The 17,470-nt window shown below is 48.4% G+C and overlaps 1 protein-coding gene across 3 annotated transcripts in view; it reads right to left on the bottom strand.

The window, feature by feature from the left end:
• Nucleotides 1-373: 373 nt before the first annotated feature.
• ASXL1 (ASXL transcriptional regulator 1) overlaps nt 374-17,470 on the bottom strand; it is a 76,191-nt gene continuing 59,094 nt past the window's right edge. For 2 of the 3 annotated variants that reach the window (XM_019458811.2, XM_053890354.1), the window contains 9 exons: nt 11,264-11,384; nt 11,089-11,186; nt 10,410-10,503; nt 9,796-9,948; nt 8,384-8,547; nt 8,192-8,288; nt 6,728-6,833; nt 5,811-6,444; nt 374-5,281 (listed from right to left, as the gene is read on the bottom strand). In XM_019458811.2, coding sequence (XP_019314356.2) covers nt 2,363-5,281; nt 5,811-6,444; nt 6,728-6,833; nt 8,192-8,288; nt 8,384-8,547; nt 9,796-9,948; nt 10,410-10,503; nt 11,089-11,186; nt 11,264-11,384 — 4,386 coding nt within the window. In that variant the 3' untranslated portion in view covers nt 374-2,362. The remainder of the gene's footprint in view (nt 5,282-5,810; nt 6,445-6,727; nt 6,834-8,191; nt 8,289-8,383; nt 8,548-9,795; nt 9,949-10,409; nt 10,504-11,088; nt 11,187-11,263; nt 11,385-17,470) is intronic. The other variant, XM_053890355.1, reaches the window with a different exon arrangement.

Here is a 17,470-nt window from a genome sequence, read left to right on the forward strand (position 1 = left end):
AGAGAGGCACTCGTGTTTACAGATCTTTCAAGGTCAGAACTGGTCACCACCCCCCTAGGCCACCAGCCACCAGAAAGCTCTTCGGCGAGTGTGTCTCAGCAGGGCAGCTGGGATGAGCGCCCTCACTGTTCTCGTTCGATTTTGGCTTCCAGTCAAAGCAGTCACGCCCAGAGTCTAAAGACCCAGCAAAAGCGGCGAGTCTGGGCCTTCGGCACTGACCTGACAGAAGAGCTTCCAGCCCGAGGACATCAGTACTGGAGCCGGAGCTGAGGTGAAGCGAGCTGGCGTTCGCTCCTGCGGTGCCGCTTTCGCACTCCTGGCCTTCCTTTCCAGCCCGGCGGGGCGGCCACACAAGAGGACGGAGACCACAAGCGCAGGCTGTACACGTTTATTTTTCCAAAACCACGAGACATACAAGAACAGTGCTGTCCCTGGGCAGCCCCATGGACCAGACCAGTTTCTGCCTGTTGCCTAGAGGCCGCCAAAGGTCACAGCAGAAGGAAGAAGAGGATCAAACACACTTGGGCCTCTGCTCCCTGTCTTTGGTAAACAGACTCTTGAAGCTGCCAACTCGGGACTTGGCCAATACTGCATTTAAGTCACATGATTGCCAACTTCTCACTCGTGCTTCAGATGACAAAAATGCCACAGTGGATGAACCCGGGTGGGGTGGGTTGGGGTGGGGTGGGGGGAGACCTTTCGGGTGAAATGACACTTGCTGAAGTCACACCAATTTTCTACTTTACACAGAAGCACTCACATAGGGAGACCTAAGTCAAATGAGGGCTCTGAACTCTGCCACAAGTCGAGGTGTAAGAAGTAAGGCAGGAAGCAGGGTGAGGGAAGACAACTATGCAGATGTCTGCGCTGTTAATGTGTCGGGAGAGAGGCAGGCAACGAGCGTGGCTGTTTCTTCAGCAACCTGCTGTCAGAAGTACATCAGACGGAGCCCTCGGGCCCCAGCTATTGCTGAAGGTGGTAACCCCGGAGCCAGATCTGGAAAGCCTGCCTGGGGCCACCCAGGGCACTCACCCTGGACTCCAGAGCACTTAACGCCCGTGGCGGTGATTTGTCACGTACGGCAGCGAGCGGCCAGTGGGAGGTCGGAAGAGAAGAGACGTGAGGGGCGAGACACGTCTGCGCAGCTGAGCGCGGGCGGGCTGGCTGTGGCTCTGCAGGCTACAGCAGGTCCACTAGGCGACCGAGCCACGCTGGCAGATCACAAGTCAGTCACTCCACCCTCGTGTCGGGCAGCACAGCGCGCAGTGGCTCTGACACAGGTGGAGAGAAGTACACCACTTTAATGCAATGATGCCGAAGACGGAAAATAAGGGAGAGACACTTGTGTTCTCTGTACAATACATCCATTTACAGAATCGGCCAGTACTGTGTACAACATATAAATACATGATAAAACATTAGAGGTGCATAGAGCATACTTACAGAAGCCAAAAAATTCACTTTATACATCCAAGGATAAAGAGTTAAAAATATAAAAATAAGAAACACACACTGCTTTGAAATGTAAAATGACTTTCACATACACAGGTGCGTGGAGATGCCCACTCCCACGGAGTCCAAAGTGACAGGGAGGGTGTCAAGCAGAGGAATTCACCTGCCAAATATCTGGACATCTGACTTACAAGGTCTACAGATGGCATTTTAAGAGGAAAGACAACCCTATGCCCGACCCCGTTGTCCAAGCGAGTCTATTCGAGGTTCCAAAAGCTCCTGTGGGCCAGTGAATTGTACCGAGACAGGAAAGTCCCAAATTTGCTTCAGCAACAGAACCAAAGGTCAAACCGGCTCCTGTCAACTGGCCAATGCCAGAACTGTGACCCTGAGGTCAGCAGGTGCTTGGGCCCCCTGGCGGGCACTGCTGGGAGTTATTTTAACCCTGTGCTGGCTTCCCCAGCCATCAACTAACTCCCCCAGGACCAGAGTAGCAAGCAGAAGGAAACACGGCAGGGAGGGGGCAGTGGAAGACTGACATTTCTACTCAGTTCGGGTAGGTTAGTTCCCTCGATGGAGAACACAACCTTCTTTCTTCAGTTTCGAGTCCCTCTGGGTGTCAAGCAAGCTCCCCATGCCACACCAGGCTCTGTCTGCACGAGAGCTTGAGTTGGCCAGCCGGCCTCGGGCGGCCCAATGAGCTGCCCCGCGGGAAGCCCTTGCAGCAAGACCAGCAGAGTTGGTAAGCGACAGAGGGGCCTTAGCACTACAAGTTTTAGGGAGGGGCAAGAGTGCTCTTGCCTAGAGAAACAGAGTCTGTTATATCAAGGGGTTCTGTACACAGATGGAAGATCAATCATTATCAAAATACACACACTAACTATACAACTTTTCCCATGGCCATAATTTATTATCTCACCACAAGGCACAATACACAGAGCTTTGAGGGTCCAATACAGTCATCGTGACAGAACGCACCACAGCCCTGACACATGATCATGGCTTTCAGGCTGCACGCACACTGGAGCGAGATGCTTTCCACCGTGCTGCTGTCGGTGAACATCTGCAAGGAAAGTGATGCACTGTGGCTCGCACCAAAGTTTGCTTTGTGGCTCAGCTGCACCACACTTCCAGCAAGGCCTTTGGGAAAGGTGGGGGAGCTCGAGGAATAATTAAAGCTGGTGGAACTTAGCTGGAGTTTGGAAAGCTTCCCATAAAATGCCTGCTTGATATTGAGTTGGGAGGGGATGGAGGAAGGCTCCAGAGGCTGACCAGGCCCTTTCCCAGGCTCTCGGGGTAATTTCCAGAAGGGCAGGTCAAGAACAAAGGGCATCCCTTGCAAGTGATCCACCAGCTCCCGAGGACCAGGCCCAGCTGCGTTCCTGTTCTCTGCATTTGCCTTGAGAGGACCGCCCCCAAAAGTCTTCTCGTTCTTGACACCACCAAGAGAGGCAGGCGGTGGCCTCGGAGCCCAGTCTTCCCTGGCAGTCTGTACCCCACCGGACACAGAGTTTTTGCTTGGCCCCAACTTCCTACTGGGAAACCCAGGAGGGGCATCAGCGGGCAGTGGCATCGGCTCCACGGGTCTGGGGCGCTGAAGGGCCGCGGCCTCATTCCTAGGGCCAAAGAGCTTCTTCCCTTGACCTCCAGCACCATTCTGATTACCCAGGGCCTGACCTGTCTGATCGGGATCCAAGGAGATCACGTTTGGAGATGAGAAACAAGGGACTCTCGAGGTAGTGAGATTTCCTGGACTTCTGCCTGGGGCAGCATTTGAATTACTGCGCTGGGACAGGTCACGGGCTTCCTTCCGATCTTCCACACTAACGGGAGAGAACTGCTCTTTGGAATCCACTTCTTCCACTTTCCCAGAGGCAGCCATCAACTTTGTCACTGGATACAGGGAGTCTAAACTTGGGGCTGTCTTGGCAATCTTCTGGGGAGCTCCAGGAGCCCGGGTGGGTTCCAGCCTGGCAAGACCAGTGCTCACTTCACGGATCTCAGGTAGAAGCAGCTCCTTTGAAGCTCTTAAAGAACGGGGGCTGGTCTTGCTACCTGCACAGCTGTTTACCAAAGGGTCCTGCAAAGATCCCACTCCCAGGGAGCTGCCGTGGCCCTGCTCTTTCATAAGCGGGAGTCGTGGGGATTCAGGTTTGCTACTGCCTTGGGCTGGAGGAAGAACCTTCTCTAGGGGTAAGTGACCCTGCAGCAACTGCATCACGAGTGGGTTAGTGGCCTCCATGGAGGACCCAGGCCTGCCCAGCAATGTGGGCCTTGACTGGTACTCAGTACTGGCCAGCAGCAGGGAATCTGGAAACTTTTGGGGAACTGCACATACACGAGACACCCAGCTCTGAGGAGGAGCCATGCTGTCTGTCCTCATAACCAGACTCCGATCACCATTCACCTTGGAGAGTGAGGCAGAGTGGTTCCAATCGTGTTTCTCATCCGTGTCCGCCACCAAGGCTCTCTTCACCACTGTGGCCTCACTGGGGTCGGCCTCGCTGCTGTCCTCAGACAGGTGGCCTTCAAAGTCAGAGGCCGTGTCTGTGGACTCGCCGTGAGGACTTAGTGCTTCAGACTCTCCATTGATCTTCAATTTCTCACCTGCCACCGGTTTGCGGTGGCCACCAGCACTGTCAGCACACCCTTGCAACGGCACCGTCCAGACCAAAGAGAAGTGCTCCGGGGGAACTAGCCCCTCCTCAGTCAACTCCCCAGCTGACACAGGAATGAGGGGGGCAGCTTTCTCCCATTCTTCCACAGCCTGGGGCTCAGCAGATGGGACACGTCCTCTGGAGTCTGGTTCAGGCCGTCCGACCGCCTCATCATTTGACAGGCCGGGCACCCAAGGAGCAGCACCATCAGAGACAAGGGCCTCAGTTGTCAGGTTTTCTTGTCTAGTAGCACTTTCCCTCGTGGGTGAGCATGAATCACCAAGTCCTAATTCATCATCACATTGTCTGTCCTGCAGGCAACCAGCCAAAGACAACTCAGTGGTGGAAGTGGGGGTCACATTCACAGGATGCTTCATGGTGGGGTCACTGTCATGGTCAAGGGTCTGGCCAGGTCCTCCTTCCAGTACAACACCCCCTGCTAGAGACTGCACAGGATCATTCTCTAGGAGAAGAGAGGGTCCTCGATCCTCATTATCGCTTTCCCGGGAAGTGGTACCAGACTCACGTTCAGTTCTAACATCTAGATGCAACGCAGGTTGCTCAACTAATCTCTCTGGTACTGGGGTTCGGGAGGACAGTGGGGGCAGAGCCTGGCACGGCTGGTCCCCGGTGGGAGCAATGGGGAGCTGGGAGGCATCTTCCAGACCACTTGTGAGGACATCTGGAAGCCTCCGTAGCGGGCAGCTCTCCTCCTTTCTGAGAGCGATCGGGTCCTCTCTCCTGGCTCTGGACACGGCAGACCCAGCCTGGATATGCTCCCCGTTTAGAGAACAAGGCGGCAGTAGTTGTGTTCGCTGTAGATCTGCCGCACACTCTCCAGGGGTGCTCGGGGCTCCGCGGGGCTCAGGGTGGCCACGGGCCTCACCACCATCACCACTGCCGCCGCCTCTGCCACCTCCCTCATCGGTGGCCCCGCCGCCACCTCCACCCGGGCCACCCCCCCCTCCGATGGCAGTGGTGGCCGCCTCTCGATGACAGTGGTGGCCTCTCGCCCCTCGGACTTGCAGAGCACGGGCTTTAATGTCTGCGAGGGTCCTGGCACCAGTCCAGCCCCGGCAGGAGGACTCCGTGATGGGGACGATGCGGGGGCATATCTGGTAAGTGGGCTGACCTTTAACCACCCAGGGTGGTTTGATACGTGAAAGTTGAATCTGCAAGAGAAGAATTGGAAGACAGTTTTATCGACTGGGTGGCCTGACCTAGCAACTGTAAGGCTAAACTGGGATTCTAGTAGCTTAGGAGTCATGGCCTAAAGAATCAAATAATTTTCTTTACAAATGAAATAATGGTGGTAAAATGGCTGTCCGTGACACCACCCCATTCTGAGAAGATTCAGCTCCAGGGCTGTTGTATGCCATGCTTCTAAATTTAATTTCTGGTGGGACTGTGTGAGTCACTGCACAAAGAATCTACCACCACCTAATAAAAGATTTAAAAACCCCAAAGGATTCTGACCTCCAGAGATAACTTCAACAGAGTAACAAAGAAGTGAGGAAGAAAAGAACCTTATCCCCCTGACTACCAGTCAGTCTCAAGAATGGTTCTCTGGCAGAGGCTCTACGCTCGTGTAATTAACACGACGGCCCAGAGCCTTCCATCTCTACAAAGGGGCTCTGCACATCTCCTGGCCCTCAAAGGGATCCTGGCTCCAGGACAGCCAGGAATCAAACAGCCTCCTACCCGGATGGGCGGGACTTTGGGCTCCTCTTTGGTGGGCTGTGGCTTCTCGGTGTGAACACTTTCAATTGTGTTACGAAAGGACTGACGGTCTTCAAGCCGGGGCTTCTTTTCGGGAAAGGACGCAGAGGCCGCCTGCTCAAAGGACTTCCTCTTCTGATCCTTGGGCTCCTGAGCCGCAGTCTCCTGAGGCAGGCTGGGAATCCTGTCTGGAGACGCGGAAGCACGTGCCAGGTCGCCTGGATCGGTCTGGGTCCGGGAAGCCACAGGCTGGGTCAGGAATTCGGGATTCTCTGGGTCAGGTGCTGCAGAGGCCATGCCAGGCAGATGGGGGCCGCCCGCCTCTGCTGAGTCGCTCTTAGCCTCCCCGTCCTTGTAGAGGGGGATGTCTGGTACCACAGACTGTGTGTCTTTAGCAACCGCTGCTTGTTCTGGTTCCTGCTTTTTGTAAAGATTCCTTCTGGCTCTAGTTCGGAGATCCGGCCGAGAGCGTTTCTTGAAATGCCCATCTCGCTGCCGGGTAGCTGGACCACGCTGTGGCCGCACTGATTCTCCTGGGACACGCAAGTCACTCTTGATTTCAGCCTCCTCGTGGCCCACGTTCTGATGCAATGACTCTTCTTTGGTCAAACCCAATCTGCAAACCAAATTCATACCATCAGTTACAGGGCAGAGAGGACATGCCTATTTTATTCTAGATGTTAGATATCTCAGAACAAAATAAATCTGCATGGTCCATAATACCAACCATAGAAAAATGTATTATCAGCTTTCTCAAGAGTGGCATTAAGCTAAGTGAGCCTAGCAAGCCACTGCCTTCAACCTGTCCTCACCCCACACACTGTATGCACAACTTCGAGAGTATTTGTTTCTCTGCCCTCCAAAGCCCAGACCAGGACTCACAGCACCGAGGGCCTTACTTCTGTCCATAGTAGTCTTCAAAGAACTTTTCTTTCCACTGTTCCACTTTCTTTTCCTTCTCCATTTCCTGTCGGATCCTGACTTGCATCTCATGAGTGAATTCGCCTAAAGAGAAATAAAGCTTTTTGAGTGTGTGCATTCAGGATATTAATGTCTATCTTAGGGAAAGGTAAATCCTGCAATTCCACCACATCAGGACTTTTCAAAATACACATGACTTTGGTTTCAGTGTGGAGATCTTTTTTTTAACCCTATCTTCTTCATGCTGGTTTCTGTCTCCTCCAGAGCCACACCATGTTCTCACTCATGACAGAACTAACATGTCTATTACTAGGGAAATTTATTCTTCCCACAGATAATCAAGTCATTCAACAGCAAAGCAACACATGGATCAAAAAAGCAAAACAGAAACAAGTAAAAGAACCATTCTTACTCCCTGTGCAGAAAAAAAGTTAACAGGGCAGGCCTGACCGCTTATCTTTGGAAAGGCCTGCTTGGCCCTTGGCTGACATCTGGGAACTTGGATTTCAGGAGGGTTCCCACCCCCGCTAACTGACATGAATGGCTCACTGTGCCTAAACTGTTTATGCAAACAAGACGGTTTATGGCAAGCACCTGCTTTCCTTCAGGGAATCTGGAATGTAGTTATGTGCCAGGCAGAGGCTTCCTACATGATCAGCTCCAAGTAAAAAAAAAAAAAAACAAAAAAAAAAACCTAGGTACCGAGTCTCCAACAAGCTTCCCCAGCAGATCACATTTCACATGTGCTGTCAACAGCTCACTGCTGGGAGAACTGAGCGCATCCTGTGTGACTCCTCTGGGAGGACTCTGTAAGCTTGCGCCTGGTTTCCCTGGATTTCACTACAAGCGTCTTTTCCTTTTGCTGACTTTGCTCTGTATTCCTTCACTGTGATAAATCACAGGCACGAGTACAGCTATATGCGAAGTCCCATGAGTCCCGAGTAGGACTACATGCAGAGTCCTATGAGTCCTCCTAGTGAATCATCAAACCCAGAGGGAGTCTTGGGGACCTCCCAGCACACTCCCCGTGCAGCTCTCCCATGAAACTAAATTAAGAGAAGCTGACAATCACTTCAAGTGGCAATGTCCAAAAAGAGCTCAGTGTATAGGTCAAGGCCATGGTGCACTTTCCTCCACCCATCTAGACAATGTCAGGATTACCAGAAAGACAGGAGTTGAAAGTTTTAATGACGCTGACGTGGTGGATATATACACACAACACGGCAAAAGCCCAAACACCCTGTACCTTCTTTAAAGCTATAGTGCACATTAACGCTCACCACATTCATTAGTAGTGCAAGGAAAGCCTACCTTACACTGAATACTCCCTTGAAGAAAAAGAAGAGACTGGTGAAAAATGAATGTCTGGGTTTTAAATACCAAGGACAAGCGACACCACACACGGCAGGCGCCTCTCAAGCCGTCTGAGAACGTCTACTCACCGTCAGCCAGGCGTTCGCGCCAGCTCTGAGCCGCATGAGTGAAGAATTCGTTATTCAGTGCGCTGCTGCTGAGACGCAATAGGCCATCTGTTCCCACCTAGGGGGATCGAGGCGAAAAGCACAATAAAGAAACTCAGAGAGAGAACAGAAGCCCACCCAGAGGGAAGCAAAGAGGAGGCCGCCCCTCTGCACCTGTCTGTCCACTTCTGGCAGGAGGAAGAGGAGCTGCTGTTGGAAGTGGGCTGGCAGGGCATGGAAGGTCCGAGAGTTTATCAAGGCCCGGAGGTTGGTGTTGACAAGAATAGACCCAGGCGTCTCAAAATCTATCTCTTCCCCTCTGTTGCGCTTCATCTGACCTGTGATTGCAAAGCAGTGAGAAGCAAGGTACAGATTTTCAACTTTTCAAAGCGAAGGAACAAATGTCAACTGAGGGAGAACATTTACCGGCAGCACCCAAACTACACGGAACTGATCCGCACATACATCCAGGCCGCCCTAACCTGCACGTCACAATCACTCTGTCCAGGTCACTGATGTTGCCACCAAACCTAAGAGAACGCTTGGGCTTGCATCCTCAGACGAGACTCTGTGCCGTGCCGGGACACAGGCTGAAAGGGACACTCTTCCCACAGAGAAGCAGGCAGGGGGCAGGCTGCGAGCTTCCCTCCAAAGCTGGAGAACAGGCTCCACAAAGCCAAGTGGAGACATGATGGCGGTTGTCTGAAAGTGAATCTACTGAGTGTCCTACAGACGACTCTGCAGACGCCTTCCCTCAACGGGACGGAGAGAGGTGATCTCCACACGGCAAAGTACTAAGGGCCGTTTAAAGCCGCTGAGCTGTCAATCTCTCTCACAGAAGCGTCAGCAAATGTCACTTGTATTTGAGAAAATCACTAAGAATAGAGACTCATGAGACCTTAAGGTTAAGCACTGCGGAGGAGTTGGAAGAGCAGCAAGACAACAAACCCAGGTCCCACTTGGGCAACGGTTTAGTCGAATTTTCAGAAGCCAAGGCTAGTCTTCTTAATGGTTTCATGTGGCCCGTCTACAAATAACCAGCATGTGGGCTCTGAGAAGTAAATTCAGAAATCGCAAACAGCATAGTGGCCTTGCAAATAGCCTGTAGCCCTCCCGAGGGGTGGGAGGAGCACTCCAAATTCAACACAGGCCTCCTTCCGCAACATGCTGACTAGGCTACAAAAAGGGGTCCTGACCGCAACTCTGGGTGCTGAGAACAAACGTGACAGGATGCTACCCAAGAAAGAAAATAGATGCTGGAATTCTTCCCTGAGAAGCTCAAAAGCAATTTTCACTCACTCCAACACTTGCTAAGCAGCACCACGGCAGGCACGGGCCACGCCCTTACAGGGACATACATGGAACAATGTGGCGTCACCTCTGCCCACAAGGAGTTCTCTCTAGTCTAGCAGAGATCTACACGTGCAATAACCAAAATACAAGGTTTAAAAAAAAAAAAAAAATTAGAGGTCCACCCAAGAAATCAAAATAAACTGGTACAGGAAGTGGAACAGAAGATGTCCTCTCCTCACTAGGCCTGCAGGGGCCCCCTTTACAGGCAGAGAAATGAGTGCCAAGCCACTCACCTGTGGCCGGCTTCCGGAAGCCTCTCAGGAGCGGGGCAGGGTCCCGGGCGACCTCGGCCTGGCCACGAGTAGCAGCGCTGCCCAGGGCCAGAGAGCCGCTGCTGCTGCTGGACGGGCTGCCGCTCTCGCCATCGGCGTGGCGGCCCGAGAACCCTGAAGGCACAGCATTCCACTGGTCAAAAGCATCACCCGCCGCGCCCAGGGCTCTCAGACAAGCCTACTTCTCCCAGCTCTCCCTGAGACACTGCCAGCAATAGCGGGTGCTTCCGTGGCCCAACCTTGGGCTGTCAGAGATCACCACCGCATGGTCTGGCTTTATGGTATCACGAAAGAATGCCAAACCGCCATCTTCATCTGCACAGCACTGCACCTTTACCAAGCACCTGCACACTCCTTCATCGGACCCTCGTGCCGCCCTGGGAGACCAAAAGGCGGTGTGCACGGCAGAGCTCAGCACCGGAACCTAGCTCAGGCCTCACCACCACAGCGTGCTGCCCACCAGGAGGGCCTCTTGCCTCGACGGGCACCGTACCACCTAGGTCAGACACTGCTGCCAGACGGAGGCAGGCCCCAAGACCTGAGGAAGGAGCATCATATCACAAGGTTGCACATACCTGATGCAGATTCCACGTGGGCCCCGTTTACCTTCAGAGGAGTCAGAACAACTCGAGGCAGCATCACCCCAGTCTTTTTCTTTTGCTTGTTTGCCTGTATCGCCGAGGGATTACAAAAGGAGCCCGAGTCACCTGCAGGGCCACAAGAGTGGTCCCTCTCCACCACGTTTCCACCCACCATCTCGTACAACAGAGTTCATATATTCAACCAGCTCAGGCATGTGATGGGGGAGCGGCACTGACTCGTGTTACTGAGCCGTGGCCAGCACCTTGCCAACTACCACTCCAGGCTGAGTGTACTGTATTGTTACCCTGTTTTACAGATAAGGAATTTGCCCAAGGTCCCAAAGCTGGTGAGCGGCAGGGCCATAATTCCAAGTGCTGACTCCCAAGCTCATTTGCTCCCCACTCTACACTGTGCCTTCCCCGTCCCAGATATTCCTGTGTTTGTCAGAAGTAGGAGGCAAACTATATTATCTGTGGTAATGAAGAAAAACAAACCACTCTGCTCTCAGATCCACAGCCCACTTTTCCTATGGCCCACTCTGAACTGTACCAACAGGTGAAGACCAAACTGATTTGCTCCACTCTCCCTACACGCTCACAGTTAACACAGAAGAGTCCTATCTCCTGCCTGGCCCCAACTAGCCCCAGCCTAGCCACCAACTCTCCTCCCTACCTGTGAGGAAGCTCTGTAGCTGTCCCTAGGATTGGAAAGAGGCCGGCTCTGAGACTCTGCAGAACAGGATGCGTTCGAAGACGTTTCATCAAGAGAAACTGGAAGAGGGGGAAGTGAAGGTTAGTCTCTAGCAAGCTGCCTGCAGCTCCTGGCCCATCCTGTGAAGGGTACTTACCATCGTTTTCACCACTCACAGTGCTGGCTTCGTTAGACCCACAGCTCTCCGCGTCGGCTGTGTCCTCTGGCTCCTCTCCCTCCACTGCAGCCGGACTGCGAGACCACTGCAGGGCATCCTTCTGTGACAGCAAGGCACAACTCAGGTGAGCAAAACCCGACAGATGCTACAGGCACAGCAGTCACTCCTAAATGCGCACTGCTTTTGGAGAAGAGAGATTTAGAATACTGATAAGTTCCTATCCCGTTCTAACTGACCTCTTTCTCTGCAAGTTCTTTTCATACGTGCGTCACGAAAGTCAGACACAATTTCATGTTCACTCACTCATTAAACATTTATGGGGTGCCCCCTATAAGCTACACCATGCTAGTTCCTGGTGGGGGGTGGTGTATAAGGAGGGAGAATCAGGGTCCTGCCCTCAAGGAACTCAAAGGAGTAGGAAAGAAAATGAAATCTACTACAATACAAAGCACAGCAACAGACGTACAGAGAGAGCTGGGGCAGTCCGGAAGAGGGGACACCTAACTCAGTGAGCCGGAGGAAAGACGGCACAGAGGTAAGGCCTGCAGGGAGATGTGTCTCTTAAGCTGAGTTTTAAAAGTTAAACTAGCATTAAGCTAGCAGGTGGATGGTTTGGCAGTAGGAGACAGGAGGGAGAAGATTCCAAATGCAAGGAAAGCACAGATTTCAACAAGCACCTGGAGGACTAGGTGCATAAGGCTTAAGAGCGAGCAGCCAGGTAAATGATGAGACGCTGTGCTGCGGGACCAAGATTCTGACTACCTGTGAGTCTCTGAAGGGCGCTGAGAGGGGCACGATGTGAGCCGCAGGAATTTCATTCTGGCAACGATGGGAAGTCTGCAGGCAGGAAGAGGACTTGGGACTGTGGTGAGGCCCAGGGAAAGTGCTGGCCACCTAAACCATGAGTTCAAGGAAAGCAGGCCAGAGTGCAGGAGAGCTCCACTCCTGATTTATTCTCCTAATGGAGAACAGGCTCTGTGGCAGTCTTAGTTCAACTCCACCGCCAACCCAGGGAACACCAAGGGGCCACCTTCCACCTCACAATTAGGAAGGACTCTGAATGAATACTGGGGGCTGAGGAGAGGAGGAACAGAGATACATCAGGACAAGGAGGTCTTCTTCTTTAAATAAAGTGTGTGAAGAAGAGCAGATAAAATCATGATTCTACCTCTTACAAATACACCAGAAATTTATAAAGGAAAGCTACACAATTCTAACTCATCAATTTCATGGGTCCCTTGACCCCTTGTATTAAATCTTCATCATTTCCATTAATTTAAGCCAAAATCATGTTGCCTTAAATTAATAAAAAAGAAAATGGCATGTTAGATCTTTATTTCTTTTCCTGCCAGCTCTAAATGCTCCTCAGAATCAAAAGCTAAAGAATATTTTTAGTGTTAATCTTGGAATTATGCTTAATGGCTGCCATGTGCATAGAATGATGAACCAAACCTGCTCTTTGAGTCTCACGAGCAAACGAAGATAATAAATCAAGGAGGTCTGTTACAAGGGCAAAACTGACCCCAGAACTCCAGTTCTAGTAAGTGTGAAGGAATCGTGCCTACATTCTTGGTGAGAGTGAAAATGGTATCAAAGGTTCATGTGCTACCAGTGGGAGAGTAAGCTGTAAACGAAAATCTAAAGTCCTCTTAACCCAACGCTTCCATTTCTAAGACTACACAGGACATGAAAAGCATGAATCCTTAAAAAGAGAAAGTCAATCAATTGAACTACATTAAAATTAAGATCCTTTATTCCACAAAAAACACCATTAATGAAGTAAAAAGGGCAAACTACCTACAGAGTTGGAGAAGATACAACCAATAAAGAACATGTATCTAGATTACATAAATCAAGAAGAAAACAGAACCCAGGAAAAGAGTAGGCAAAAGACCATGAATTAAAGCACTGTCCCAAATAGGATATCCAAATGAACAACATTCACACATAAACCTCTTTAACCTCACTAACAATAAGGAAAACACATTATAATGCAAATTAAGGCCACAATGAGATATCAACACACCCATAAGAATGGCTAAAATGAAAGTTAACCATACCAAGGAGTGTTAATGAGGATGAGGAATGGGCACAATGAAAACTGATCCAACCATCTGAGAATAGTTTGGCATTATGGGCACAGTTGAAGGTACAAACATCCCACAACACAGCAATGTCAGTCCTACATGTGATTCTCTAGAGAAATACGCGCGCGCGCGCACACACACACACACACACACACACACACACACCCCGTGAAGCAGATCCAGTGTTCATAGCAGCAACATTTGTAACCTGGTCTATAAATAACCAAAATGCCCATCATCAGTAGAATCAAAACATGGTAGTATACAATGAAAAATGAATGAACTACCGCCACTACAACAATATGGATGAATTTTAAAAACAAAATGTTGAATGAAAGAAGCCAGTCACAAAAGAGAGCACACTGTAATGACTCCATTTGTAAGAAGTTCCAAAAACAGGCAAAAATAAAACTACACTGTTGGGGATGCAAACACAGGTGGGAAACAATAAGGAAAAACAAAAATAGAACTTCTAAAAAGGACAGTAGCTACTACCTTTGAGGGGAAGAAGGGAGCTGTGAGTGGGAAAGGGTTCTGGGGGCTGCTGGCCACACTTGATGTCTTGATCTGTGTGGCAGTTACAAGGATGTTTACTTTACAACATTCATCAAGCTGAACATTTATGTTGTAAGCAGTTTACTCTTATATTTCTACAATAAAAAAGTTTTAAAACAAAAAATAATTCCAGTATTTCCATCAAGGAACACTACCATAGTCATTTGAAATAAAGCTGCAGGGTATTTAATGACAAGAAATGATGATACAGCAGGTGAATTAAGCAAATCCATATGGTATGATTCCATCACCTGTTTTTAAAAAAATTGTGTGAATGTGTTTGCATAAACAAAAGACAAGAACAATGATATTAATGATATTCCTTACATATGTTAGTCATCGCTACCTCTAGGTGGCAGAGTTGTAAGGACTTTCTTTTTGACACGAGGTATTTTCTACAATTAATGTATATTGGCTTTTGTGATCAAGAAAATAACATTAAAAAAGAAAAATTATAATGCTAAATGCTTCTCTGGAAAGTAAGTCACTAAAAGCTAATTTCCTTTCCAGAGGCCCTAGAGTCTAGGGGAACCTAGTGTTGATTACAAATCTCATTAATTAAACAAACAGAAATACTGCCCATTTGTTTGCAATTCAAGCTACCATCCCAAGTTTCTAAAGCCATATTTTCTGTAAAATGCAAACAGAACTTTTAAGAAAATGAAAGATTAGCAATTCTAATTCTGCCTTTTTAAAAATCCTTAATCTTTCCATTTTATAAACTCTACACGTTTGACACCATAACTTTCCAAACATTAACTGTAGATGTCTGACAAAAATGAAATGGGCTGAGAATTATAGGCATCAGATAATATGCCTTAGGACTCAAGACTGTTTTGTTTTTTTGTTTTTGGGGTTTTTTTTTTTTCACAAGGATATTTTCTATCAAGAAACTGTGTTTAAAGAAATTAACAGGTAATAAGTGATCCTTCACTGAAACCTGAATACTAAAAATGTTACGAAAGCAGGATGCCTGGATGGCTCAGTCAATTAAGCATCCAACTCTTGATTTTGGCTCAGGTCATGACCTCAGGCTCATTAGATCGAGTCCCATGTCAGGCTCTGTGCTGACAGCAAGGAGCCTGCTTGGGATTCTCTCTCTCCCTCTCTTTCTCTCTGCCTCTCCCGTGTGTGCACGCATATGCTTGCTCTCTCAAAATAAATAAGTAAACATTTAAAAACAAAAAATGTTATGAAAGGGGCGCCTGGGTGGCTCAGTTGGTTGAGTGTCCAACTCTTGATTTTGGCTCAGGTCATGATCCTAAGATTGTGGGATCAAGCCCTGCATCAGGCTCCACACTGAGCATGGGACCTACTTAGGATTCTCTCTCTCTCTCTCTTTCTCTCTCTCTCTCTTTCTCTCTCTCTCTCTCTCTCCCCCCACCCCCCGCCCCGTCCCTCTCTGTCTCTCCTGTCTCTCCTCTCTCTCCTGTCTCTGTCTCTCTGTCTCTGTCTTTCGCTCTGTCTCTCTGTCTCTCTCAGCACCTGGGTGACTCAGTTGGTTAGGCATCTGACTTCGGCTCAGGTCCATAGTTCAAGAGTTCGAGCCCCACATCGGGCTCTGTGCTGACGGCTCAGAGCCTGGAGCCTGCTTCTGATTCTGTGCTCCCTCTCTCTCTGCCCTCCCCCTGCTCATGCTCATGCTCTGTCTCTCAAAAATAAACATTAAAAAATTAAAAAAAAAAAAAAAAAAAAGATTCTCTCCCTCTCCCCCACTCTCTAAAAAAAAAAAAAAAAAAAAAAAGTTATAAAAGACAATATTGGGGTATTTAAATGTGACTGCATAGTACATACAGCAAGGCTGCAATAATGTTACATTTTCTGAATATGATAACTGCATTGCATTTTAATATACGGGAATGTTCTTGGATCAATGTATACACCCTGTGTGTCCTTTCTCTTACTTTTTAAAATGAGGTATAATTTACACAGTAAAACACATATCTTATGTATACTTTCTGATGAGTCTGACAAATGCATATCAAGATACAGAACATGTCCAACATCCCTAAAAGTTCCTTTGTGCCCCTTCCTAGCCAACCCCAACTCTACATTGCCTCTCCCACCCACTGACACAATTATTATTCTTATTTCTATCACCAAAAATTACTTTTGCCTGTTCGTGGTCTTCATGGAAACAGAATCATACAGTACATATTCTTTTGTCCCTGGCTTCTTTTGCTCAGTCTAATGTTGATGAAATTCATCCGTGTGGCCACAGGCATCAGGTCATTATTTGTTATTACAGAGTAGTGGTCATATACAACCATGTGTCTATCTATTCTCTCATCAAAGGACATCAGCATTATTTCCAGATTTTGGCAATTATTAATAAAGCTACCACAAACATTCTTGCACACCCCTTTTTCTGGACAGGTTTTTTATCTCTTGTGAGTAAATATTCAGGAACAGAATTGCTTGGTATGGGATGAATGATTAAAAAGAAAAACAACTTCCAGACATTTCCACAGATTTCCACTCCCAGCAGCACTGTATGGAGTTCCAGACCCTCCACATCCTCACCATTTGGGTCATCGATCTTACTTTAGCCATGCTGGTGGGATGCAGTGGTACCTCAATGTGGTTTAAGTTTTTCATTTTTCTAATGACTAAAGACATTGAACACTTTTTTATATGCTATTGGCCATTCTCATATCTTCCTTTTTGAAGTGTCTGTTCAAGTCTTTTGCTCATTTTTAAATTGAGTTGTCTTTTTGTTATAGCTGTAGGAATTCTTTGTTCCAGATACTTTTAAATACTGATCATGAGCATGTGTTACTTTTACAAATACATTTTAAACACTTTCATTTGGAAATAATTTTGTATATACAAAAAAGCTGAAACAGTAAAAACAGCACAAAGAATACTTGCCTATACTTTTTACCCATATTCACCTCCTAACACAAATAAGGGTTTTTAAAACATGGAATGTATGAGGGCACCTGGATGGCTCAGTTGGTTAAGCATCCAACTCCTGATTTCAGCTCAGGTCATGATCTCACAGTCGTGAGATCAAGCCCCAAGTTAGGCTCTGCTAGAGCCTGCTTAAGATTCTCTCTCTCTCTCTCTCTCTCTCTCTCTCTCTCTGTCCCTCCCCTGCCCACTCTTGCTCTCTTCCAAATAAACAAACAAACAAGTAAACAAACAAAAAAACAATAATAATAAATAAAATAAAAACACGGGAAGTGTATTAGTTTGGCAAGGCAACTAGAAAAGAGGCTAATGGTGAAAATAATAATAAATAAATAAACCTGAATATTTTCCCATAAGTCAGATATTTTATTTTTTTAATTTTTTTTTAAAGACTCTCTACCCCCAACATGGGGCTTAAACTTACAACCTCAAGATCAAGAGTCGCACTCTACCAACTAAGCCAGCCTGGTGCCCCAAGTCAGAGTTTAAAAAAATAAAAGGCACCGTGAATATAACAAGCCCCAAACATGAATAAAATGGAACACTAAAATTTAAACTGATGAGGTTTTGGGGCGCCTGGCTGGCTCAGTCAGAAGAACAATGCAACTCTTGATCTCAAGTCGTGAGTCTG

Source organism: Panthera pardus, unplaced genomic scaffold, assembly GCF_024362965.1.
Source record: "Panthera pardus isolate Hobbes unplaced genomic scaffold, ASM2436296v1 HiC_scaffold_25, whole genome shotgun sequence".
Classification (NCBI taxonomy): Eukaryota; Metazoa; Chordata; class Mammalia; order Carnivora; family Felidae; genus Panthera; species Panthera pardus.